The sequence below is a fragment of the Diospyros lotus genome, chromosome 1, assembly GCF_014633365.1.
Source record: "Diospyros lotus cultivar Yz01 chromosome 1, ASM1463336v1, whole genome shotgun sequence".
Lineage (NCBI taxonomy): Eukaryota > Viridiplantae > Streptophyta > Magnoliopsida > Ericales > Ebenaceae > Diospyros > Diospyros lotus.
In genome coordinates, this window is record NC_068338.1 from 22,972,913 (window position 1) to 22,999,557 (window position 26,645).

Below are 26,645 nucleotides of genomic sequence, written 5' to 3' on the forward strand. Positions count from 1 at the left end.
CCTCAAGCTGGGTTATAAATATTAGGAAGCCCAGCTTAGATCTTCACATCTTCAAACTGGGTCTTTGGTAGATCCTTGTCCACTTTCAATTTTTCTTATGAAGTGTTTGTCTATTTAGGATACTTTGAATATGTTGAATTGCTACCAATATTTACCAATATCTAGTTAGACGACTAAGATATTGGATAATTGAGAGATCTCCTTGACAATGCCTCTTCTATGTTCTCAGTGTCGAAATAACTATCCTTTGCAGCATCTTAGACTTCTTGTGTCGTCTCATGGAGGATGAAATTTACTCCGACATGATGTGTCTTCAGGGTTGGAATACATCTCCTTTGGGGCATTCTCTTGTGCCATCTTGTGGAGGATGAAATTTCCTATCAAGTGCCTTTTATGAGAGGTGAGCACTATCCTCTTTTACAATAGTAGCTTTTGACGGGTTCAGCTATAACCACTCTATGCTTTTACACGGGAACAAGTAATAACCCTTACAATGCTTTTTACATGTGGATTGAAGCAATAACCCTTACAATGATTTTTACACTTGGGCTGAAGCAATAACCCTTACAACTAAAATAAGATGAAGCCACAATAAAAGCTAAAGCAGCAACCTCTAAAAAAAAAAAAGGACAACTTGCCATACCCGTTGTTTAACTCATCCGTGACAGGAAGATTGTTTCAAAAACTTTGAGGTTTTTTGGCCAAGTCCTTGTGAATTACCTTCTTAGGTGTTTGCAAATGCTGGAAAATGCCTTGACATGAAACTTCTTCATCGTCTAAACCTGTCCGTTGGACCTCAGAGCCTGGTTCACTGCCTTTGGATCCTACAGGTACTGCGACTTGGGCCTTGACTTATGTAGCACCACCAGCTCCCAGTCAATGGCAATCTTCTTTGCCTTCTCTCTTGTGAGCGACCATCTGTTTGCAACCAACCGCCTGCATCTACCATCTTCGATGCCCCTATGTTGCGCCCTTTCATCTTCTCTGATGATGATGGAATTTCGACTTCCTGATTATCCTGTTACCCACGTGCTTGGTGATGTTCTAGACATGGTCGGTCCGACCATGGTAGAACTTGTGGGGCATGCCCTCGTGGACGGCCCTGTTAACCTTGATGCCGACGTAGTCTCCGATGCGGTAAGCCCTAAGGTACGTCGACAGTAGGATCGTCCCCTTCCTCTTGAAGGGCTGAGAGAACAGGTTTCTTGATCTAGATCTTAGTCCATGACCAAAAGGCATCTTCTCTCTCAACATGACTTTAATAGTTGTGTTTGAGGTTAAAGGCAACAAAGACGGTTGTGACTGTGGCTATGGCGATGGTAGACAAAAATGAAGGATATGATCAAAGATGAAGGAGATGGGAGGTGGATGATAATGGCAGAGAACTTCACAATCTTCGCTGCTCTCCCCCCCCTCCCCCTTGAACTCTTCGTCTCACTACTCTAATACCATGTTATAGTTGGACAGAAAAAATTCTCCCACATTTCATTTGATAGGACATACATATATATAGAAAATACAAAGGAGAATCCACCCATATGGAGTCAATTAAGGAAGGGAAAAATTGATTCGGTTAAGGAAAAAAACAGTCACCTAGAGAATAAAAAAAAAATAACCGTACACTTAAATACAAAATTGTGATCACATGATTTTCTACAAACAATTCACCTAGGTGGCTGTCTAAGTGGTCCAAAACCTATTAATACCAACATCTATAGGTAGTGGTTCAAATCTTGTCCTTGTGCCTACTAAGGTTGATTTGGGTTTATTGCATACACGTCAATAGAACAAAAAATCTGAGAATGTTAATTATACATTTTGAACATTAGTTAATCCACCAAGTTGGTTGGCCAAGAAGTCCAAGGCATATTAATACCAACATCTCTAGTTAGGGGTTCGAATCTTGTATCCTACATCTACTGGGGTGTTTTGGGAATATTGCACATACTTCAAAGAAAAGAGAAAAAATCAGAGTGTGTAAAATATTACACTTTGAATGTTTAATAATCCACTAAAAAGCTTGGTCAGGTAATCCAAGATCAGTTAATACCAACATTTATGGCCAGGGTTTCATATCTTGTCCCCTGAACCTACTAGGAGTGACTTGGGACTATTGAATTGTACACTTAGAAGGCTGTCAGACTATTGCTTAAACCCCTCGGAGCATCAGCTGTAGGTATTTGTTATATGTGTGCTTTCTTTTCCTTTACATTTACCTTTTCTTTGACTTGTGTAAAATAAAAAGCCAAGTAATAGAAACTGCTCAATGAATATGGCTGGACTACAATCCTCATTCCTGAAGAAATAAAAAGAAATGAAATTTGTACTAGATAATATCACAACACAAGAAAGGTAATATGTTATAATTATGCACTAGATTTGAAAAATTATATTTCCAAAATGAAAAGATCTTACATCCAACTATTTGACAATTATAACTCACATCATTGCTTAATTTTAAAAATAAGTTTTTGTACTCAATAAACGATCTAGGATCAATAAGCTTGCAGCACGCACGGCATCCATATTGGGTCAAGAGGAAACATGTTTGGTATTTCTGAAACTCTTGGGGAAAATTCGTAATTCAGAAAAAAAAAAATAACATTTGTTTAAGGGAACAGCTCAATGTTATTAAGGAAAAATGAACAAAAGCCTAGAAAGGTATTTTCCCTAGGGGATCAAGACGAGCCTGTTAAGTGTCCACAGAACCAATGAGGCTTTGGCAGATGGGCTGAGAATATTGAGCGAACCTGAGGTTTCACATGCATTGTAACAAAGCATCCATAGTAGGCTTCAGATAAAGGCTTAGGTGAGCATTGCAGGTCCCCACCAGGTATCTAAAAGGGAGATTCAGGCGACCTTCTTAGTGTAAACAGACTAATTATAAAACAAATTTCCAACCATAGGAGAAGCATGATTCAACATAAAAAAGTTCACCTTCATACCACATGCCACTAAAAATTTAAACCAGTAACTTTTTCAAAGTTATGATTGATCAAATAGCCATAAGCCAATAATAACATAACTGTCAAATTTGGAGTAGAGAACTGTCTGCCAAAGACCAGAACCCTGAGAAGTATTTACAGGTAAAAAAACACAACAATCGCAAGCCTTAACGCCACTAGGCAGGATCAGCAGTAGTATGCACCAATATGAATATAATTCTATTGGACAAAATAGTGATTTGGTACCTGATCAAAACATCTTTCTTACAGTGTGCACACTGATAATACTTGAATGTTTCTGCTTTAGAGAAAAGGTATTCGAATCCTCCTTTCTTCGAGATTTTCTTTGTTAGTCTGCCACTCCCATTAAGTTTCCCAGAGCTCACCTTGTTAGATGTGTAAGCTATTCTCTCCTCTTCAAAAGCTTTCAAGAGATGCAAAGGAACAAGAGATTCTTCCAGCCAATATTTTTTCCTTCCACTAGAGGATTCTTCAACCATAGATCCATGAGACACAACGACATCAGGGATCATTCTTCTCTTGCCAAAATCTAGAAGATATTTCAACACTGTTCCTTCGATGCATTTCTGACGGATTCTTACATTCTTGAAGGGTCTCACTGATTTTCTAAATTGGACCAGCTTTGAAAGAATATTAGTATTTTCAATGTCATCCCATCTAATGTTTGCGTCGAGTTCTCTCACCTGAAAAGATTATAAAATCAAAAGGAATGGAAACTTAAAAATTCCACAGAAATATCTACCAAATCTCATGTGCAGACATGAAAACTTGTGGCTAAAAAGTTCAAATAGGCAATGTGCACAATTAATTACTAGAGCATGATCTATGAAAAGCTATTCAGGATTCAAGTGGACCATCTATGCCATATATTGGAAATAGAAGGCAAGTGGAAACCAAGTGATGGAAAATTCTGATTGCTCTTCAATTTAGACCTTGGCCAACCTCAGCATGCACCTTGTGCAAGCCAAGCTGGTACCCACAGGGGTAGGTAGGCCAGGGAGGGAAATGCCACAACTAAACATGCAAAGTGAAAAATTAGGAGCACACACCTGGAGAGCAAGCTGTTCAACACTTTTTGAATGCTCAACAGCAGCTCGCCAGGCAATATTATGGCTTCTTCGAGCATATTCTGAAGTAATAGGATAAGATATTCCTAGCATCTTCATACATCCACCTGCATTATTCAAGGCATGCAACAAATTCAGATATTATCCAGTTTGGAGGGGGGGAAAAAAAGAATACAAAACAAAGATACCAGGAATATTATATCCTGACAATTCAGAATTTGCTAAAAGAAAACAATATAATATTCCTGGTATTTTGTTCATCCACCTGCATTATTCAAGGATTCCAACAAATTTACATATTATTCAGTTAGGGAAAAACAGGAGACTACAAAACAAAGGTTCCTGACCTTGCCGGGCAGCCTTCAAAGCCAAGGTGCGAGGCAAAACCTTCCAATTGAACAACTCACGGGAGAGTCTACCACCCCTCCACCAAAATAAGCCCAGACCTCTTGCAGAATTTGATGATTGGTTGACCTCTAAATCTAAATACCGAGCACGTTTTCTGCCCATCCCATGTCTTGAAGACCCACTTAGTGAACTGGGCAAACTATGACAAGCAGAACCCATTGTAGAAACAGAATCAACAGGCTTTACCCACTCTGCTGAAAGTGCAAGAGGGCGCAAGTTTGATTCTAACTGCAGGATTAGTATTGGGAATAAGCACCACATACAGGAAGGAACAAAACAAAAGTTAGATACACATTGATTAGACATTATTACAGTTAAGTTGATGTAATGCTTAAAATACCATAGAGAGAGCACTAAAAGAAGAGAGAGAAATGTAGCCCTTGCACATTTCCTTTAAGATTATTAAGATTCAATTTGGCACAGCTTAAGTGATATGTCATACCAAGAACTACAGGTTTAACAAACTACAGATCTTATTGTGTTGGCACTTGTAAGCATTAGGGGTCCATGGCCTTTCTTTTGTTACTAGTTGAATCTGCTTATGCTATTAGCCTCTATGAGAGCATCACAGTGGTATTAGTATTTACATCTATTAATTTAGTACTTTATTAGATCTATATTCAGGGGTACTTGGTATATCAAATAGCCTGCATGTGTCTATTAATTCTTTCAATACAACACCTGATAAAATCTCCAGTATCAGTAGTTCCAAGAAAACCTGATATTCCTAATCAGCATTTTGAGCAGCCTGTCAGTTGAAAGTCAAAACACTTTCAAACCCAGTCTACCCTTCCATCACTTTAGACGGCCTAAAAACTTCCATTATCTTATGTTCTCAAACAAGTACATGTACCTTGTTGAAATTTTATTACAATTTAGAACTGTCTGCATAGTTCACAGGATGTGGCCCAAGTAATTCCCACTAACTTCTGACCCAGTTTACAACAGAGAAAAACTTCACTAGTTCCAAACCAAGACCATGTGGACTCAAAACAACAAGGTTTGAATGAAAAAGGGTAAATCTCTAGAATGGATGAAAATAAGAAATGACTGGAACAAGTTATCAAAGAGACTGCAGGGAGAAAAGTTAACTCAGATAGGACAAAATTAACCAATATAACTAACAGTAATTTATTTTGTATTTCTACCACTCAATAAAAACTAGTTCATCTATAAAATTCATTAGTAGTATGCCAAATCATGAAGGGAAACTAAAAACTTGATATTAATTAAAATCAATTGAGCTAAAGCAATGTAATATAGATGAAATCAGGTTGAATATAGATCTGAGGAATGCCCTTTGAACATATCCAGCAGATTCACACCTAATGGCAACCAAGTTTATACGAACTACAATTGCCAGGTTAATTCAAAACCAAGGAGAATCATCTTACCATGAGCAGAAAATGTTTTAATGAAGTAATATCAGATGCCTTGACAACACTGTTGCGCCAAAGCTTGCTATGATGTGGATTTAGCCATGGGCCTGACAGTAAACCATGCAACCGAAGTTCAATTGAAACAATATAGCCCACGACATCAGCAAGATGGCCCTTCTTTTTCCATTTTGAACAAAGACCAAGCACCTTATTCGTAAAATATGTTGGAGCACTTAGATTGAATAAGCAATCCCTTTCATAATCTGGTGACTTACATGAGAAGCACCACCCGCACTTTTCTTTCCTTGCATCGGGATTTAGCTTCTGAATGTTTGGCCATAAAAAAATAGTAGATTTCTTTGATATGGCCTTCATCTGTGTCAAAATTATATTCTCAACAGATTTTCTAGAGCTCTCATTGATCTTCTCTGATGATTTCCCTGCTAACTCTTCTGCAACCCATGACACTGTTTGGGCATGACTATAAAAGTTCATATAGCTGGTTTCTAACCGTCTTCTTGATGTATCATCTTTTCTTGTATCAGATGCGAATAATATGTGCCCACCCTCTGCTGAATGGATGTTCTTCCCTTGCAAACTATCAAAACTTGTAGAAGTCAAAGGGCAGTCTCCAACAGAAAGAATTTTCCCCTGAATCTCAGATCCATTTAGAGTTCCAGAGGATCTATTTGAACCATCTGCTCCATTTGGGTAAACAGATATATTCCACTGCTTCAAGATTGCACCAACTATTGAGTGGTAAAGGGTATTTGCTGACTTGAGTGCTTCAATAACAATGCTCAAATCATTTCTGTGGTAACAGCGATATGAGGGTTCATCCTCACATGAATCTGACCTGCAAACAGTTTTCAAATAGCTTTATTGACATAAAAAGAGGCATAGGAAAAAATAATACCACACAACTTATCATAAAAATCCTCTCTAGACATGCAGCAAGTGTTAGCATAAGAATGTTACCATTTTCCAGTTGTTTAAGATTCCACGAAGTTGAACAGGTCATTTATCTACAGCTGGCTACTACAATATAGCACCTTTCATGATGCTGAATTAGTTCAATACACACAAAAGAATGATGACTCAAACAATGGCAATCCAGAAAAAGGCTTTAGAGGTAGCTAAATGCATCAGTACTGGAAAAGGAGAGGGGGCTAGCAAGAATGGTGCCACATATAAGGAATCAGCAAAGACTTCAAAGTTTTTACATCAGAATAAAGATTATTAATCCATAAAAACTACCTATATAGATGATAAATAGTCAATGCAAGTGATCTACTGCTAAATCTCAAAGAAATTAAACATTGAAAAGGTCATTATATGTTCATTAAAGCCATAAAACACATATCAAAGGGAGAAAAGGTACAATTTGTTGCCTTGGCATGGCCATAGTTAGTAACAGATACCAACTTTTATATTACTTCATAATTCATGCATTTCTCATTTCTTCCCCCAAAGGAAAACGTGACATGATTTTGTAGAGGCTCAGCCCATCATGCCTATCTTTCCCACTGAACGTGGGAATCAAGCAAAAGTCACTCCATGTGATAGCGGCACATAAGTTGGAAAGATCAAGACCTATGAACACATTTATGAAATTGGACACAGCTTCATAAAATCACCAATTATCTTCATACTAATGAACAGTTTAATAGACCACCCACTTCATTTCATGACATGCCTTTCCTCAATCCAATGAACATATTCAAACAAATCCATTTCTTCTTCAGGAGAAATATTTCAATTGCTTCTATAAGTTTCTAGAACAATAAGGTACCTAAATCAATCAACTACCCAGCAAGGATACTCTTTAACAAGTTCTAATTATGTCAATTGCACTTTCAACCTCAAGTTTAGTTAGTAAATCTCCTCCAAGAAACACCACTCAAAGGAGAAAGTTGATTCTTGGTTAGATCAAGAAAAATCATGCATAAATAGTAAGGAATTTGGAACTGACCTATTTCTATGTTCACAAAAATAGTCTTATTTATTATGTTCATCTTTATCTGAAACTATGCATCCCTGATCAAGCATGTTCTCTATGTTCTGAAACAAATAATGGTCATTGGTCAATCTTTGAAAGTGATCATGGAAGAGATGAAACTAGCATTATGAAATATCAAAAACTCAATCGCTGCCAACTCTCTGTCAACTGTGGAAGGGAAAAACTTACACCAATAGATAGCCACAGCAGCTACGATATAGTCGTCCATGGGGGTCAACTCCCAAAAGATCGGCCCCACGAATTGAATTTGCCAGTTTCAGCCAGGGCTTATCTCGGTCAATCGCACACTCAGGGCAATACCAATCACCTTCTGGTATGAGATTTCTAGACACTCCTACACACCTGAAATGATATGCGGCAGGGCAACCATCACAGCATATTAAGCTCCCATCCATCCTACAAAGGCAGCATACATCACTATTCCAATCTATGGTTCCCTTGACAACCTCCTTAGTGAAGCAAGAACCACGAGAAATATCCACAGAAGTCCGCCTCCTCTTTGAGCTCTCAATCTTTATATTCCAATCAGTATCCATATTTAGCTCAATTGCCCGTGTTCGTCTATCAAGCTCTGACCTTATGGCTTGCATTTCTATCACATCATTGCATAGACACCGAAGTATCTCAATCTTTACTGATGCTGGTTGTTTGTAGTAGCCACTGTCAATTACATTCAATTTACAAAGATCAAAACCAGGTCTCAATGCAGGGCCATGAATAAGCAGGTACTCCACCATAAAGATGGGCCAGGTGATCACATCCAGCAAATCCCAGTTAAGATTCCTACAGTTAAACATCTTAAGTAGATAAGCATAAGAGGAAGACGTTTCAAACTGTGGAATGGATGATGACTGAGAGAGAAGATAGCATACCTGAGGCAATTAGAAGCAGAGACGGAATTTTCAGCAGAAAGAAGTTCCAAATGCTTCCTCAAAGTTTGCAGAAGAGACACATGGATAAAAGCTAATAACAAGTTAGGAGTCTCGCATCTTAGGGCTGCCACAAAGTCTTCCAATTCAAAGGGACTCAAAAATAATAATGTACTAAATGATTTCAAACAAGCATAAACAGAGAAAAGATCAAGTATGGGAATCCCATCCAAATTCAAGTTTTCAGAAGAAGGGGGTAATGGTAGCTTTGCAGGAAGAACACTGTATTCTTCAGATTCTTCTTGACCAGGGGTTGCAGTCTTATCACCTACCATTTGAGATTCCTCAACACCATCATCTGTCTCCAGCTTTTGGGTTTCCTCAACTACATGAACTGAAGTGTTCTCTTTAACTTGTCCTTCACGGTCAAAATCTGAACTATTGCCCTCTTTATTAAATACCATATTTAAATCAAAAGAACACTTTCTCTTCTGAGTTTCCGCACCAAGATTACTCAAATCACCCTCTTTTGAGTTATCTACAAATTCATCATCCACATCCCAATTGAGATCAATACAAGCATTTATCCTTGAGTGCCCTTCAAAACAGACATATAAATCAAATTTGCTTAGCCAAAAAAAAAAAAAAAACTAAATCCCCTATTTAAATTAAATCCCTCAATTAAATTCAACCCAACATTTAGATCTGCCCCATTCTTTGACTTAACCAGAACTCAAATTCCCCAAAAAAGCAGAAACAATATCTTCTGAAAAAACCTTTTGGTTTGAACCATCTTGCCTTGAAATAATCTCCTCGCCACTCTCCATCAAAAAAGTTTCACTCATGAAATTAGCATAATTTTTTTACCTGAATCAGCAAGAAGGCGGCATCCCTTCTTGGGCTTCTGGTAGACCTGAGGCTCCTTTGCGGGTCCAAACTCAGAAGCATCAGCAGTAGATTGATTACTAATCATGATTCCTGTCCCCATTCCCGGTACCACTCCCACTCCATCAAAAAGTGAAGCAACCTCAGATAATTCCAGCTCCTCAGAGTCTCCATCTTCATACAAGATCTCAAAGAACCCAGTCGAAGGGTCATATGAATTCACGACTCCAGACAAAACCCCTAGCCCTTGAAACTCCTTCTTCACCATTTTTCCCACGAACTCCATTTTCTTCTGCAACAATTAACTGCGGCTTTCTTTAGAGAGGGAATCAATCAAAGCCACAATAAGTAATCAAACTCCCCTTTGTGATCTACATGCTAAGATCACAAGGAACTTCACTCTCTTTGCTTCTTTCTCAATGAAAACAATGGCCTTAAAAGACCAGTTTTAAGAGAAAAGAAAGGAAAGGACTCTCTCTCGTCAAAACTTATCTCTTTGCTTCTCTCCCAACAAATACAATGGTCTTAAGGAGGGCAGTTTTGAGAGGAAAAGGGAGAAAAAGACAATTTGAGTAACTCTCTCTCTATCGCTCTCTCTTACACATATCACGAGGAATTCTCTCTCTTCGCTTCTCTCTCAATAAAAACAATGGTCTTATGGAGAGCAGTTTTGAGAGAAAAGGACTCTCTCTCATCAGAGTTTCTCTCTTTGATTCTCTCTCAATAAAAACAATGGTCTTAAGGAGGGCAGTTTTGAGAGGAAAAGGGAGAAAAAGACAATTTTAGTAACTCTCTCTCTCTCTCTCTCTCACTTTCTCTCACACAGATCACGAGGAACTTCTCTCTCTTTGCTTTTCCCTCAATAAAAACAATGGTCTTATGGAGAGCAGTTTTGAGAGAAAAGGACTCTCTCATGAGTCTCATCAGAATTTCTCTCTTTGCTTCTCTCTCAATAAAAACAATGGTCTTAAGAGGGCAGTTTTGAGAGGAAAAGGGAGAAAAGGACAATTTAAGTAACTCTCTCTCCCCCTCTCTCGCGCATTAGAACTTGTCACTCACGCAAATCACGAGGAAAACTCTCTCTCTCACGCAGATCACAAGGAATGCTCTATCTCTCTCACACAAATCACGAGGAACATTCATCTCTCTCATACAGATCACGAGGAACTTCTCTCTTTTTGCTTCTCTCAATAAAAACAATGGTCTTAAGGAGAACAGTTTTGACAGAAAAGGGGACACACTACCTCTCTCTCATCAGAATTTCTCTCTTTGCTCTCTCTCAATAAGCACAATGGTCTTAAGGAGGGTGGTTTTGAGAGGAAAAGAGAGAAAAGAACAATTTGAGAAACTCCCTTTCTCTCTCTCATCAGAACTTCTCTCTCTTTCCTTCTCTCCCAACAAATAACTAATACGATGGTCGTAAGGAGAGTAGTTTTGAGAGGAAAAGGGAAAAAAAGACAATTTGAGAATCTCTCTCTCTCCCCCTCTCTCTTAATAAAACAATGGTCTTAAGGAGGGCAATTTTGAGTGTAAAAGGAAGAAAAGGACAATATGAGTAACATTCTAGTGTAAAAACTTCACTCTTAACAAAACAATGGCCTTAAGGAGGGCAATTTTGAGAGGAAAAGGAAGAAAAAGACAATTTGAGTAACTCTCTCCCTATCTCATTAGAAATTCAATTTTTAAATTTAGAGATAGAGAAGAGAGAGAAAGGGTTGCATAAGGTGAGGTAGCAATGCCAAGAAAATCAGATCTCCATAATCAATTCAATCTTGGTTCAGTAGATCAATTACTCTCTCTCTCCTAGACAACTTGACACAAGGAACACACTTTTTCTCTCCCTCACACACACATTAAAGGATCATGCTACATGTACACAATTTTTGTACATCTTGGGCTACACAAGGGGTATTATGACCAAAATACCCTGCGCCTCTCCATGAGCCTCACGCGCCTCTATGCGCCTCATGAGGGGTTTTTTGTCATAATACCCCATTTTGTAGCCCAAGGTGTACAAAATGGGTGTACCAATAGCATTTTCCCACATTAAAACCCTTTTGTAGATATCACTCAAGAAATGTGTGTAATCTTTTCAAAGATAAATGCTATCCTAAACGACATGTTATAAAAAATTTACATAAAATGGTAAAGTGATAAAAATCTTTAAAAATACATGAAAAAAATATGAATATGATGCTTGTATAAAATATTTCTAATTATGACTAATTTTAATATATTTTATTTAAACATATAAATAGTAATCATTACAGAATTAAATACATAAATATTGAAATGTTGGGAATGAATGTGTTGATAATTAAGAGCCAAATGGTGGGCAAGGGGTGTCGGGTGACAACTTGAAGTAGTCCTTTCAAGTCTTCTTTGATTGAGATGGTTATTATAGGTCTGAAAAGGAATGAGCATTAAATATAAATGTTTTATGAGCAAAATATAATTAATTGCCTTCTAATTTGCTATATCTCTTAAAGAGCAATAATCTCAAAATTGCATTTGGGCATTAATTAAGAAAGAAAAGTGTCAAGGTCATGTATCCCATGTCATGTTTCGTTTTTCACCAAATTCTTTTTGGTTTTCCTCACCTCTTTTAGTACAAACTTTTTCAATGTCATCTATCCAGCTTATGGACAGGGGTGTTCATTGGTTTAGGTATAACATCCAAATTTTAAGAAAGAGATAAATAGGAGGGAAAATTGAGATTATATGGATTCTCATAATTGTGGAGGGATTAGGATTCAATGTGTAAATTTGAGGATCTATTGGAAAAGGAGGTAGATATTAATTAAAGAGGATTTGATAAGGATAGGATAAATCAGAATTGGAAACAAATCATTCCTTGTAAAAGAGGTAAGGATAGCATAAATCAGAATTGCAAACAAATCAATTCCTTGTAAAAGAGGGAATTGGCAACCCAAAATTGGAAACAAATCAATTCCTTGTTGAAGAGGAATTAGAATTAAAGATGTAAACTTTGAGGATAAATTAGAAGAAAAACCTATATATTATTTGATAAATATTTGATAAGGATTATGATTAATTGGAGAATTAGGAACAAATACAAAATTGAATCCAAAACAAAAAGGGAATTGGATGAACCCTAAGAAGCTTATAAATACAAGCTTAGAGGTTGATTAAATCATCAAACTTTTAGTTATAAGAATCGATGAGAAGCGAAGTCACTCAATATTGGCAGATTATATTTTGGATTTTCTATATAAAGGGGTCAGGTGAATGGTGGCTTATGCACTAGTATATATTGAAAATCATTTCCATGCATGATTGAAAAATTGTAATGATGTGTTACATGTTTTCAATTTTGTTACTTGATATTTATATATGAACTGTTGATTTAAAACAAATTGAGAACATGGATTTGTAAAATTATTTTGAAAAGATTATTGATGGTGTTAGCATTGATTATAAATTGTTTTGGAACCATTGAGGAAGTCCAAGGGTTACTCTGGTAAATTAAATAGAATTCGGCTACCTACATGGTGCCAAGTGAATTATAGTTTCTCAATGGGAGGAGAAGAGACTAGTAGATTCTGGTCAAAAGACATTCCACTGAGTACTTGGGAGTAGGTCCCAGAAAAATTACTAGGTCCCCTTGTACATTGTTACATCCAGCACTATATTACCTATTGAGATATCTATTAGGGTTTGAATTAATTATTGAATATCATTGTGGTTCCCTTGAATAAATGATGTTCAATACATTGTGAAAAATTGATACCTACCATAATAGCCTAAGCAACCATCTTCAAAGGTTGCTACCTAACCAACATATATAAGCCTAGCATCCACCCATTGGTGGATCGATGTAGGATTCCCAGCACACGCCTACAGTAACACACGCCCACCACAAATAGCATCCAATTCTCTGCATCTGAAACATCTACTCCTCCAGAGAATTCAGGAGGTCGAAGTGCCATAAAGTTCTTCAACAACAGGCTCCCGGTATTACCTTCAATTCCCCGAGTCTCAGGGGTAGGTGTCTGACCATCATTGTTCCCCGCTAGACCATGGGTTGCAATGATGCGCAAAAAGTGCAACTTGGTACCTTCCTTTTGAGAGGTGATGCAAAGAGATGGTGGGAAACTGCTTGACAGAGGTATGTTGGCAGGGAACCAACTTGGACAGAACTTCAAGAGGCATTTAATGAAACTTACCTTCTTGAGTGGATTCGAGAACAAAAGACTTGTGAGTTTATCAAGTTGGTACAAGGGAATAAGACCGTGGCTCAATATGAAGCAGAATTCATCTCCTTAGCTCGATTTGCCCCAAACTTGGTATCAACGGAGGCTAAGAAGGCCGCAAAATTTTAAAGGGATCTATGTGTGGACATTTGACATGCACTAGCTAGTGCGAGGATTACGGGCTACCCTACAATGGTACAAAGGGCATATGCTATTGAGCGAGACAGGAATGAGCCGAAGTCTGGACAAGTAGTTTTTAAAGGAACAGGTACCTCTCTAGGCCACAACAATGAGAAGAAGAGGAAATGGAAAGCAGGTCCAAGCAGGAATATAATAGAGATTCAGTTATATAACCTTTGTGGGAAGAAGCATAAAGGACCCTATCGTTTTGGAAGTGGGGTTCGTTATTTCTGTGGTTAGCTAGGACACATTCAAAAGGATTGTCCTCAAAACTAGGATGTTATACCTACTCAAGAGGTGACATCTTTCAAATGTGGTTGAAAGGGCCACAAAGCAAATAATTGTACACAACCACCTCAGTATGGAGGACAGAGGCTAGGGGGACAAGGTCAGAGAATTAACCAGAGACTGCCAATGCCTAGGATACGGGGAACAACTCCACAATTGGCACTCCCATCAACTCAATGCCCTACCGCCACTGATAGACCACATGTTCAAGGAAGGGTATTCGTTCTAACAACAGCTAATGCGGAAAAAATGAATGACACTATCCAAGGTATTCTCTCCTTGTATAGTATTGATGTTCGTGTACTCTTTGATACGGGTTCTACACATTCCTTTATTGCACCGCACGTTGTATGTCATCTCCCTATTTTTCAGACTACATTGTCGTATTATTTGTTTGTGTCTACGTCGGGAGATATGGTATTGATGTGTGGTGAGGTATACAAGGATTGTGAGATTAGGGTGCACAATAGGACATTACCTACCAACTTAGTGGTGCTTGACATAAGAGACTTCGACCTTATCTTGGGTATGGATTGGTTATCACAACATTATGCCAATGTCGATTGTCGACGAAAGGTGATTTCGTTTAAACAACCCCAGCAGCCAGTCCTTTTGTATCGGGGTGTCAAGCCGATGATTTTGACTTCGATTATCTCGGTGATAAAAGTGGAGAGATTGATATCTCACATTTGTGAGGCATATCTCACTTTTGTGACAGTATGGTATCAAAGCAAACTCTAGGGGCATTGCAGTGGATGGGGTGACCCGGCACGTTGGTGTGTGCTAGAGGGGATCGCTGGGCATGCGGTCTGGGCTACCTTTTGAAGGTGGTTGCCTAGGCTGTGACAGCTACACCAAGTGATATTATGTGTTTTTTATTGGTGATACATGTTAATTGTCAAAGGCTTGGTGTTGCTACCAAAGATCGTGCAACACACCTTTGCTCTTGATGGCATAATTGCTTCAATTAAGGCTAAGAACGTCAATAGGAAAAGGAAAGGAAGGCACTTTTGTTGGAATCTTGGAAAGAGTACTTGTATTACTCAAGAACACACTATACAAGGGTTAAGAGAGCATTTAGCTTTTCTCCCCCCTCTAACTATACCCCCTTTGGGCTATTTATAGGCATTCCACCTCCTCATGCATCTGATCCTACGGCTAGCAATGCGCCTCTAGAACATTCTACAACATGCTAGACGCCGACCTAAGTCAAGGGATATCAATGGACTCAATTTAGGATGACTATTTTCAGTTATTGCTAGTCATATCGATTATGTAAACAAGGATATTAGTGGTTTTTATTTCATCTTATTTCTTTTGTAGACTTTTCATATATTTCATTGGTAATAATATGGACAGATTTTTAGGCTTCGTAATTTTTAAGCATTGGCTTAGGGTTCATGGCAAATCTCACTAGTCATTACCTCTAGATAGGGGTTGTGACATAAACTTATCCTAAATTGAGTCCACTGATGTCTCCCAATCCAAGTCTGTGTATAGTCCAGCTAATCTTGCTCACCTGACAAAGCTCAAGGAGAGGGTTGAGTTTAAAGCTCAATGAGGGTTACCCCACATAATAGATCAATATCCAAAAAAGAAAATGCTATTTGTACTCCTTGGGCTACACTATGCAGTTAAAATGACAAGAATACCCCTCACCCAAAGTGGTAAGGTGAGGCAGCGCAAGGCAATGAGGCACGAGGGGTATTTTAGTCATTTGTGCTCGTGTGTAACCCAAGGTGTAGCTCTTGATGTACAAGTAGCATGGTCCATCCAAAAAAGACTTCTTCTTCTTTTTTTTTATCAAATGTAAATATGTATAAAAATCAAAATGTACAGTATACACCGGGCATATCCAAGACAACAGAGGCAACAAAGCTAAAGCCCCTGAAGAAAAGTCTCATACTGGATCAAAACATGGGGATACAAAGAAAAATACTCTCACTACAAGGCTTTACATTCTCAAAAACGCTCCGATTTCTAGCACCCCAAATGTGGTAGACCATGGCTGCCAAAGCCATCCTTTTAACACGGCTCTGCCAAGAAGACCCTCTGGCTTGCCTCTGAATACACTTTAACCCCCTTGACAGTGTTGACATTGTGCGGGAAAGGCCTAGCCAAGCCCTAATCGAGCTCCAAATGTTTGAACTAACATGGCATTGAAAGAAAAGATGTCTCAAAGACTCTTCAATTGTGTAGCACATAGGGCATGACCAATCAACATTAAGAAACAAAAGCCTGTCCTTAGTGAGAATTTTTGCCTTAGCACACAGCCACAAAAATGAAAGCCTGCTTGGGGATCAGGTTGGACTTCCACACCACTGAGAACCATTCGACTCTCTACCCTTTAGGCCTGAAATAATCATACGCTGCCTTAGACCTGAAGGCCCCATTCTCAATCCAACCCGATATAATGGCCACAACACCATCGGGGGATCCTCCATCTTGTAATAAAGAGTCCCTGATACACAGCAATTTTTTGAATAAGGATGAATCATCCTCTCTCTACGCTCCCTTTCCCAAATGGATGTTGTCCCTAAGTACTGGTGGCCAATCCATTTAACCCATAGAGAATCCTTCTTGGAGTGAATGTTCCATAAGATCTTGGATAGCAACCCAGTATTCCAGCTTCTGAGATCTTTAAGGCCAAAGCCTTCTTCAGACTTCGGCATACACACAAACCTCCAAGAAACTAATGGAAAATTAGAGTTCCATAAGAAAAGCCTACATAAACGGACAATGTTATCAATCACTGCACTAGGGACACTGAGAATTGAAAGCCAATAACATTCAGTCTCTTGTAGAACAACCTAGATGAGCTCATATCTCCCAGCATACGATAAAGAAGAAGCTGTCCATGAACTGATACAATCCGATATTTTATCAATAAGAGGCGCATAAAAGCTCACTCTAAGCTTCTGAGCCGCAACAGGAAGCCCTAGATACCGGAAGGGCATGTTGCCTCTCTAGAAACCTGTAATGCTGAGGATATCCTGTAGATCCTCCCCCTGTAACCCTGCAGTAAAAACGCTAGACTTCCACATATTTGCGGACAGACCCAAGACAACAGCAAAATCTTTAAGGCAATCCATGAGCATTGAAACAGAGATGGGATCCCCCCTTGACAAGAGCATAATATCATCCGCAAAAATAAGGTGAGAAATACAAAGTTTGTTGCACTTGGGATGGAAATTAAAATCAGGCTGCCAGGCAACATAATTCAAAGCTCTTGATAAGTATTCCGTGCATAACACAAAAATAAAGGAAGATATTGGGTCTCCTTGCCTGATACCCCTCGCCCCCTTGAAAAAGCCACACAAGGCACCATTGACCACAATCGAATATGAGGAGGATGAAATGCACTCCACGACCCAACCAACGAACCGAGAATGAAATCCAAGGCCCAGCAAAATCTGCCTAATAAAACTCCAATTTACCGAATCATATGCCTTGCTTAAATCCACTTTAAGTAAGCATCTAGGAGAGATTCTCTTGCGGCCATACTTTCTCAATAATTCTTGAACCAAGTGGACATTATCTGCTATGCTCCTACCTTTAACAAAAGCGGCTTGAGCCTGGTCAAAAATCAACCCAAGCACAAGAACCATCATGGCCACCAAAATCTTAGATATGACCTTATATAGCACATTGCAACAAGAAATAAGCCTATAATTAATCACAACCGAGGCAAGGGCATTTTTAGGAATAAGCACAACAGCCGTATGATTAATCTGCTTTAAAAGCAAGCCCGATCTAAAGAATTCCTTAACCGCTTGGCATAATTGATTTCCCACAACATTCCAGGCTTTCTTGAAAAAACATGAAGAGTACCCATCCGACCCAAGGGCCTTGTCATCCCCAATATCAAAGAGGGCCAACTTGATTTCCTGATCCGAGGGATCATTAATCATCCTATCCGCTTGCATCTGGGTTAACATAGGACCAAAACACAGGATGTCGATGGAAACATGCTCACACGGGGAGGAAGAACCCAACAAGCCCTTAAAGTACCTAACAAACTCCTCAGCAACCTGCTCCGAGGAGGAAGTGGCCTCCCCATCGGCTTTTAAAACCATAGGAATGAAATTGCGCCTGGCATTCAATTCACAATATTATGAAAGAACTTAGTGCTCCTATCACTAAGCCTCATATAATCACATTTGGCTTTCTGCCAGTAGAACATTCTTTCAGCATCCAAGAGGAGAAACACCCTCTTACGCAAACTGACCACCTTCCTCTAAGCTTCACTATCATGAGGCTGGTTTTGAACAACCTGCTGAGCCTCCTCAAGATCCTTTTTAGCCATCTCAGCCTTCACGAAAATGTGACTAAAATGCTTAACATTCAGCATTTTAAGAGGACCCTTAAGCTGTTTCAGCTTCATGCAAAAAGTAAACTAGCTTGACCCATGAAATTCACCTTCCCAACACTCACGAACAGTGGGTAGAAACTGATTATGCTTGGACCACATATTAAAGAACTTAAAAGAACTCCTGGGAATACTCCTTTGTTGAAAAAGAGAAACCACAACAGGGGAGTGGTCCGATAAGCATCCTGATGGCAAGAACGTGGCCTGGCCTTCAAACCCCTGAATACGCCAACAATTGTTGATGAGCACCCTATCAAGCTTGGAGCACACTGAATTGTTTGTCCAAGTAAAGAAATAGCCCGAGGAAGTCATGTCTGATAAACCAGCCAAAAGACACACATCCAAAAAATCTTTAATCTCATAAAAATTGACCGCACATCCATTAATCTTCTCATTGTCCTTCAATACACAATTAAAATCCCCTAAAAGCATCTAGGGCCCCTCATAATGCCGAGCAAAGTTAGAAAGATTACACCAAAGTTGCCTCCTGGTTGTGTGATCGTGTGAAAAGCATACACATAACTTAGATGAAAAACAGATGAAGAAATCTTACATTTAACCTTGCAATGGATGACCTCCACAGTCAATGGGTTCAAAAGAATCAAAATCCGCCTGCCCCCATGCGAATCAAAATTATTTGCCTGCTCCCAGTCCTTAAACCTGAACCTGAGAACTCGCGAAAGCTTCTCATGGTTGAGATTGGTTTCCAACACACCCGTAATGTCCACATGTTGCATCTTCATGAAACTTTGTAGCCCGATTTGCTTCAAGGGCATATTAAAACCCCTGATGTTCCAGCTGGAGATCTTCATGGTGGTGAATGAAGGGCTTAACCGCCCTTCATTCTGTTAGATTTGATTGGTGGAAGATCCTATCTCCGAGCATGACTCTTCTTGGCATTCTCTACATGAGATTTGCTTCCCATCATCTTCTTGGATGCAGGCAACTTGCTGCTCCCCCCACCCCCATCAACATCATCAGCCTTCTTATTTCTCTTGCAAGTGACCATCTGGAAAGGCCCCTCCTTATCTAGGACAGGGGTGGTCACTGCACATGGTTGAACATCAACGGATACTTTTTGCTTCCCATCCCTTAAACGAACCACCATTCCAAGCTGATTGCTAGGCTCTGGCTCACAACCCCTTTGATTTTGATGTTCCGTCATAGGCAGCATCTGAGGTTCCAACGGCTCAGCATCATTAACCTTACCAGGGTGCTTCCGAGAATCCTCATTAACAACATGGTCCGGCATCTTCTCCTGCGGAACCTACACCTTGCTTTTACATGAACCCTTTGCGTAACCCATCACTCTGCAATCCACACAATATTTAGGTTCAAACTCATAGACTACATGCTGGTCTCTGTATTTCCCCATAGGGAGATTAATCCGAACATTCCAGGTTAGCTCTCTCGTTGCATCAACTTCCACCAACACTGTAGCAAATGAAATTCTCTCTAGAGTAGCCGTCATCTTATCCGTGGCAATAGGATTGCCCACCTTAGAGACAATTTTACCCAAAGCAATCGCATGCCAACATTCAATCAGCAGCCCAGGGAGGTTAATCCACACCAGAACTGAACAAAAGTTGTCTGCTCCAAACTCAAAGCAATTCGGCATGATCTTAAGCATAAGAGGTCTACCGAATACAAAATACAGCCCACCTTTGAGAACTTGATCCCTTGCATCATCATTTGCAAATTTGAAAATAAGCCAACCACTAGCATGAGGAAGGTACTGATACCAGACATTCCAACTTTCACACAGTTTCAGAAGAGCCGTTATTCCTGGAAATTTTCCAGCAAAGTATCCCACCAAAGCAGACCCCCAAGTCTCTTGAACAGCGTAGACATCCTTAGCCCCAAGGATCACTTCCTGATGATCATCTTCAAACCTTTTCAATGTATGTCCCTGGTCCAGTTTCCTGTTATCCTTAAAAAGACCTACCCATGGAGCCATCTTAGCGGCCTTCACCACTTTTTCAGCTTCTTGCACATTATCGGCCATCGGAACAGGTGAAGGCACAGAAGCAGGGCAAACAATGGAACCTGGGACGGAGCTTCCTCTACTGGATGATGGTCGCCCGATGGAGAAGATTCATTGGACGGGTCTCGAGGCTCCTCATTGGACCGCCCTAGGCCCACCTCGTCTTCTGGAGTAACTCCGACTGCGGCTAAATCTGGGGCCATCTCCTTCGCCGTCTCCGCTTGAGAAACCAGCGGCTCCTGAAGCTCCTTGTCCTTCCCAGACGCCCGAACCCCCAACGGAACGTTGCTCGCCGGCTTAATCCCAAACGCCTTAAAGACATCTTCAGCTGATGGCCCAACCGCCTTAGCTGCTTCCTTCACCTTCTTCCTACCCATCCGGAGAGATGGGTAAGATCAATGAAACAGGACATCCCCAGGAAGCTCGACACCACCGCTACCCAACACCGCACGACAGAAAGAAAAGGCTGACAAAAACTAACCCCTCGAAACCGGTCGCAAGCCCAGGTCGAGGAGTAATCCATAAAACCAGTCGCGAGGTCGGGCGCAACCTCCGCTTCCACAGACTGCAACCAGCACTTAGGCGGGACAACTGGAGTTTGAATTTTGACTGAGAAAATCAGCGCTTTCGGAATCGGGAATCAAGACCCAACTCCTTAAGCACACGCCACCTTGACCAAAAACTTACAGAGACAAAGCCATCAGAACAGAAAGATCATGACACCCAGGAGCATTAACATCTATCATCGATAAAAATCACATCATATCACATGATATGGCTATCAATTTTCCAAGATATATACAACATCAATTAACTGTAAATATCTCAATCAGCAGTACAGTCCTAGATCAAACAACATACAAGGGAACCCTGTAATTCTCCCGCGATCTACCCCAAGCACCTGGTGGAGTGTCTCATGACCAGAATATGCTAGGCTCTTCTCTCATTTAGTAACTAAAATTCACATGGCACTATAACCCTTGGACTTCCCCAGTGATTCCAAGACAATTTATAATCACATGCTAACACCATCGATAAGCTTCTCAAAACAATTTTTACAAATCCTTGTTCTCAATTTGTTTTCAAATCCATAGTTCATATATATATTTCAAATAAAAACTAAGAACATATTCATGTCAAAAACAATTGTCAAAACATGCATGGGAATAATTTTCAAAATCTACTGTTAAGCTCAAGGATAAGTAAATATAATTTTGATAATAACAAAAATATTTTTATGATATAAATGTATTTTTTATTCATACAAAAATATAAATTTATTTTGAATTAAAAGTGAGTACAAAGAGTAAATTTATTTTAAATTAAATGTGGATTGTTTTTAGACATGTTTCCTTGTTTTGATCATTTATGTCTCAAAATTTTATGTTTAAATTTTCATATCTTAATAAATGCATTTCTTACTCATGTATAAAGTAAATTTATTTTAAATTAAAAAAAATTATTTTGAGACATGTTTTCTCTTACTCATGCAAAAAGTAAATTTATTTTGAATTAAATGAATATTACTTTTAGACATGTTTTCTTTTTTAATCATTTATGTCTCAAAAACTTATATTTGAATTTTCAAATTTTGAATTAAAGGAGAATTGTTTTTAGACATTTTTCTCTTACTCATGCAAAAAGTAAATTTATTTTGAATTAAAAGAGAATTGTTTTTAGACATGTTTTCTTGTTTTAATCATTTATGTCTCAAAAGATTATATTTGAATTTTTAAATCTTGATTTCTCATGCAAAAAATAAATTTATTTTGAATTAAAGGTGAAACATGTTTTTCTCATTGTTTGAGAAAGTCTAAACATTTTTTGAATTTCAAACTTCATATTAACCTTTTCTTTAATGGCTAGTGTGTTTGGAAGATATATATATATATATATAGGGTAAGTATAGAGGCTCAAGGTAGAGAACAAACTTGATAGAGCATTCAAACAAGAGTGAGAAGGTTCAAACTACTGGAAGTGTGCTGCCTGAAATTCTCAATCATTGGTGACTTGTTTGTAATTGCCTCTAGTTGTAAATTTGTTATTTTACTCACTTATTGTATGAGGGGATTATTTGCTCACTTGCCTCAAACTAAGTCTTGAGAAGCTCAAGCTAAGTCTTGATAGAGATGATTAGGCTCTTTAGATTTTTTGCTCACTTGTCTCTATAAATTTTTCTTGTTTCTTGTGGTTATGTGATTTTATTGTTATTAATTCTACTGCAATCACCACATATTAAAATTATAAATTTAATAGTTTTTAAACAGTTAAAAATTATTAATTAATTTTTAAAAACCCAATTCACCCCCTCTCTTGGCTATTTTTCTGGACAACATCTACTATTGCAAAAATAACCACTCACCTGACCCCTTTATAGAAAATTCACAGATATCGAGCGACTTTACTACTAATTGATTTTCATAACTCAAAAGTTTGATGATCTAATCTTCCTCTAAGCTTTTATTTAAAAGCTTCTTAAGGTTCATCCAATTCCCTTTTGGTTTTGGACTCAATTTACCCCTCTATTCTAATTATCAATTAATCATAATCCTTATCAAATCCTGATTAGATAACACATAGGTTTTTCTTCCAGTTTATCCTCTTCAACAAAGAATTGATTTGTTTACAATTTTGGATAACTAATTCCTAGAAGGAATTGATTTATTTCCAATTTTGATTTATCCTTTCCTTATCAAATTCTCTCCAATTAATATCTACCTCCCTCGATTGATCCCTAAACTTACACCTTGAATCCTAATCCCTTCGCAATTATGATAATCCATATCATCTCAATTTTCCCTCCTATTTATCTCTTTCTAAAAGTTTGGTGTTACAGTGTATTTTCAATTCTCATATATGTAAGCATTGTGGGATTTAGATGCCATGCCCCCCTCTATGGGTTGCGAGACCTAACCATGAAACCTAAGTGTAAAACCCAAATTTTGAGAAATAGATTAATCCAAGAGGAAATAGGATTTCTAAAACCATTATAGATTAGGATAGGTTAATCATAATTTCAAAGAACTTGGGATTGGGTTCAAATTCTAACGGAGATTGAGGTAAGAGGGATCATTATAGTTGTGGAGAGATTTAGAATGGTCTAGAAGTTTAAATTGAGGATAAACTTGATTATGTTTGAGATAAATAAGCAGAAATCAGAATGATATGTGTGCGTATTATTGGAAGAGAATTTGATTATAATTAGGATTTATTAGAGAATTGGGAACAACCCAATTCCTTGTTAAAGAGGGATTAGGATTAAAGATGTAAATTTTGAGGATAAATAAAAAGAAAAGCCTATGTATTAGTTGGTCAGGATTTTATAAGGATTGTGATTAATCGAGGAATATTAAGGGAAATTGAATCCAAAACCAAAAAGGATCTGGATAAAACCTAAAGGACTCATAAATACAAGCTTAGAGGAGGATTAAATCATCAAACTTAAATATGAGCATGAATGAAAAGTAAAGTTGGTGGATATTTATGGACTTTCTCACAAAGGGGTTAGGTTAGTGCAGTTTTGTTAAAGGCGCCCCTAGGTGCAAGGCCCCTCAAGGCACAACCATCTCGCCTTGCCATATCCAGACGAGGCGAGATCCAGCCAGGCGCACCTCCATCAGGCGCACATGCCCAGTTGAAAAATCAGCATGTTTTATTTTTTAAACATTTTTGTTAAAACTTAAAGAGAGAAAATAATAAAATACAATATTGAAAAGTTAACAAAACTCAAAAATATGATGCTCCAACTCATCTAATTTCTAGAAGGCCAAGAGACTACACCTCAAAGGCTCCAAAACTCTCTTACGCAGCACTCTTTTCTCTCACACAACACAACAACTGCAACTCCTCAAGTTCTTCTCTAGTTCTCCAGTTCTGATTGAGGTGCTTCTGCTTCTCCAGGCCAAGGTAACATATCGACAATCCCTGCTTCTTTTTCTTCTTCTTCTTACGCTACTGGCAGCTACTAGCCTGCTTCTTCTTTGGCAATCCTTGTTGCTTCTTCTTCTTCTTTTTCTTCTTCTTCTTCTTCTTCTTCTTCTTTTTATTATTATGCAGCTACTTCTTAATCTTATGTTGCTACTATCCTTTTTCTTCTTCTTACACAGTTGCTTCTTACGTTGTTGCTATCCTCCTGCTCCTTTTTCTTCTTCTCATGCTATCCTTCTTCTTCTTCTTCTTCCGCTGCTATTAAAATTCTTCTTCTTCTTCTTCTTCTTCTTCTTCTTACGTTGCTGCTACTGCTAGCCTGCTTCTTTTTCTTCTTCTTCTTCTTTCTTACGCTGCTGCTACTTCTTCTTCTTTTTCTTCTTACGTTGCTGCTACTACTAGCCTGCTTCTTTTTCTTATTCTTCTTTCTTGCACTGCTGCTACTTCTTCTTCTTCAATTATTTTTTTTTAATTTTTATTTGTTGATGCCTGCTGCTGCTTCTTCTTTTTCGTTTTTCTTTTAACATTTTTTGGCATAATTTAGCCTTAGTCTTTACAAATTTTCAAGTATACTCGTATAGAACTGCAGCATTTAGAAATAGAATAGAAGTTTTAATCCTTAATCAGATTTAATTTGTTGAAATTTACAAGTATGTCATGAAGTTATTTTTATGTTGTGATTTATTTAATACATGTTGAATTCTTGAATTTTTTGATAACATAAATGTTGATATGTGATTAGGATCTATTTTATGACTTATTATTCAATTAAGAAGTATATTTTTCTTTCTTCTTAGTCAACATGCGCCTTGCATCTGCCAAGCGCACGCCTCATCTTGCGCCTCAAGCTTCAAGACCCTTTGTGCCTTAGTGCGCCTTGGGCCTTTAACAACACTGGATTAGTGGTTATTCTTGCACTAGCATGCTTTGAAAATCATTCCCATGCATGTTAAATATGTTCTCAATTTCGTTAATTGATATATATTCTTGAAATGTTGATTTAGAAACAAATTGAGAATGGTTTTTTTTTTTTTTTTTTTTTCTGTAAGTGAGACATTCATAGAACATAAACTAACGTCGAAATGGCTACAAACCAAAGCCAAGGCATACCCTAGACCGACCAAAAACCAAGGGCATGAACATAACAATGATCACCCTCTGGGCCAAAAGATGAAAAAGAAACTAAAAATAAGAAAACCATGGGAAGAAGCAAAATAAAAGATATTATGTACAAAAAAACAAAAGCCTGGGAGTGATCAAAAGCAACAATCCGTCACCTTAGCTTAATGTCAAGGGAATCCCCCATCACCTTAGCTTAATGTCACACCCCCTCCAGTGAGAAGCATGACTAATCGTGAACCCTGAGACAAAACTTAGCCTACCATCGAATAATCTCCCCAGCTTTAAAAACTCAGAAAACAAACATTGACTTATATAAAAAAACTTTAGAGTCTCGACATTACATGACAGAGTAATAAAGAAACAAAGTAAGCAATAAAGTAAAAATGGTGGTTCTAAGAGTCCACTATTGGTCCCCCAATCCGAGTCCAATCCTAAGCTTCCTAGTGGTCACCTCAAACATGTTAGGTGGTGCAGTAAGCCCGGCAGCAGGGGTCATTTGCACCTATTAGAGACCCTTGTATCACTAGCGGCTATAAGTAATGGCCACTTGTGATACAAGCAGCTTTAAAGCAGAACAAGACAGGACCAAGCTTTCCATTTTGATTGAATCGTGTAGCCTAGGGTTGGGGTTTCGTGCTTCTTGATGCAATTTTGGATTTTCAGAGTTCCAGAAATCAAGGAACGATGGGGTTTATAAATACAGTTTGCTGAGAATTTGATATTGAGGATGATGGAGGGCCCAAAGGAGAGAGATTGCAAGTTCAGAGAGCACTTGTACACATTGAAAGATCAGTGCAAGAAAACAAAGGAGACGTGGAGCTATCCTCTTTGTCCCAACGGTTTGTAAACATTCCACTGCCACAACGCTCAGTTGTTCTGGGACCCTCAGATAAACAAAGCTCCAGGTCAGCACGATCCCTATTGAGGATCTTCTTCAAGATGTCTATGTATATTTCTGTATCAACAT

General features: G+C 38.5%; 1 protein-coding gene across 6 annotated transcripts in view; it reads right to left on the reverse strand.

The window, feature by feature from the left end:
• The window catches only part of LOC127804460 (DDT domain-containing protein PTM), a 76,095-nt gene that overhangs the window by 17,696 nt on the left and 31,754 nt on the right, over positions 1-26,645 (reverse strand). For 5 of the 6 annotated variants that reach the window (XM_052341325.1, XM_052341332.1, XM_052341335.1 and 2 more), the window contains exons 7-10: positions 5,836-6,676; positions 4,381-4,669; positions 4,016-4,140; positions 3,192-3,649 (exon numbers count right to left, since the gene is read on the reverse strand). In XM_052341325.1, the coding sequence (XP_052197285.1) occupies positions 3,192-3,649; positions 4,016-4,140; positions 4,381-4,669; positions 5,836-6,676 (1,713 nt within the window). The remainder of the gene's footprint in view (positions 1-3,191; positions 3,650-4,015; positions 4,141-4,380; positions 4,670-5,835; positions 6,677-26,645) is intronic. The other variant, XM_052341360.1, reaches the window with a different exon arrangement.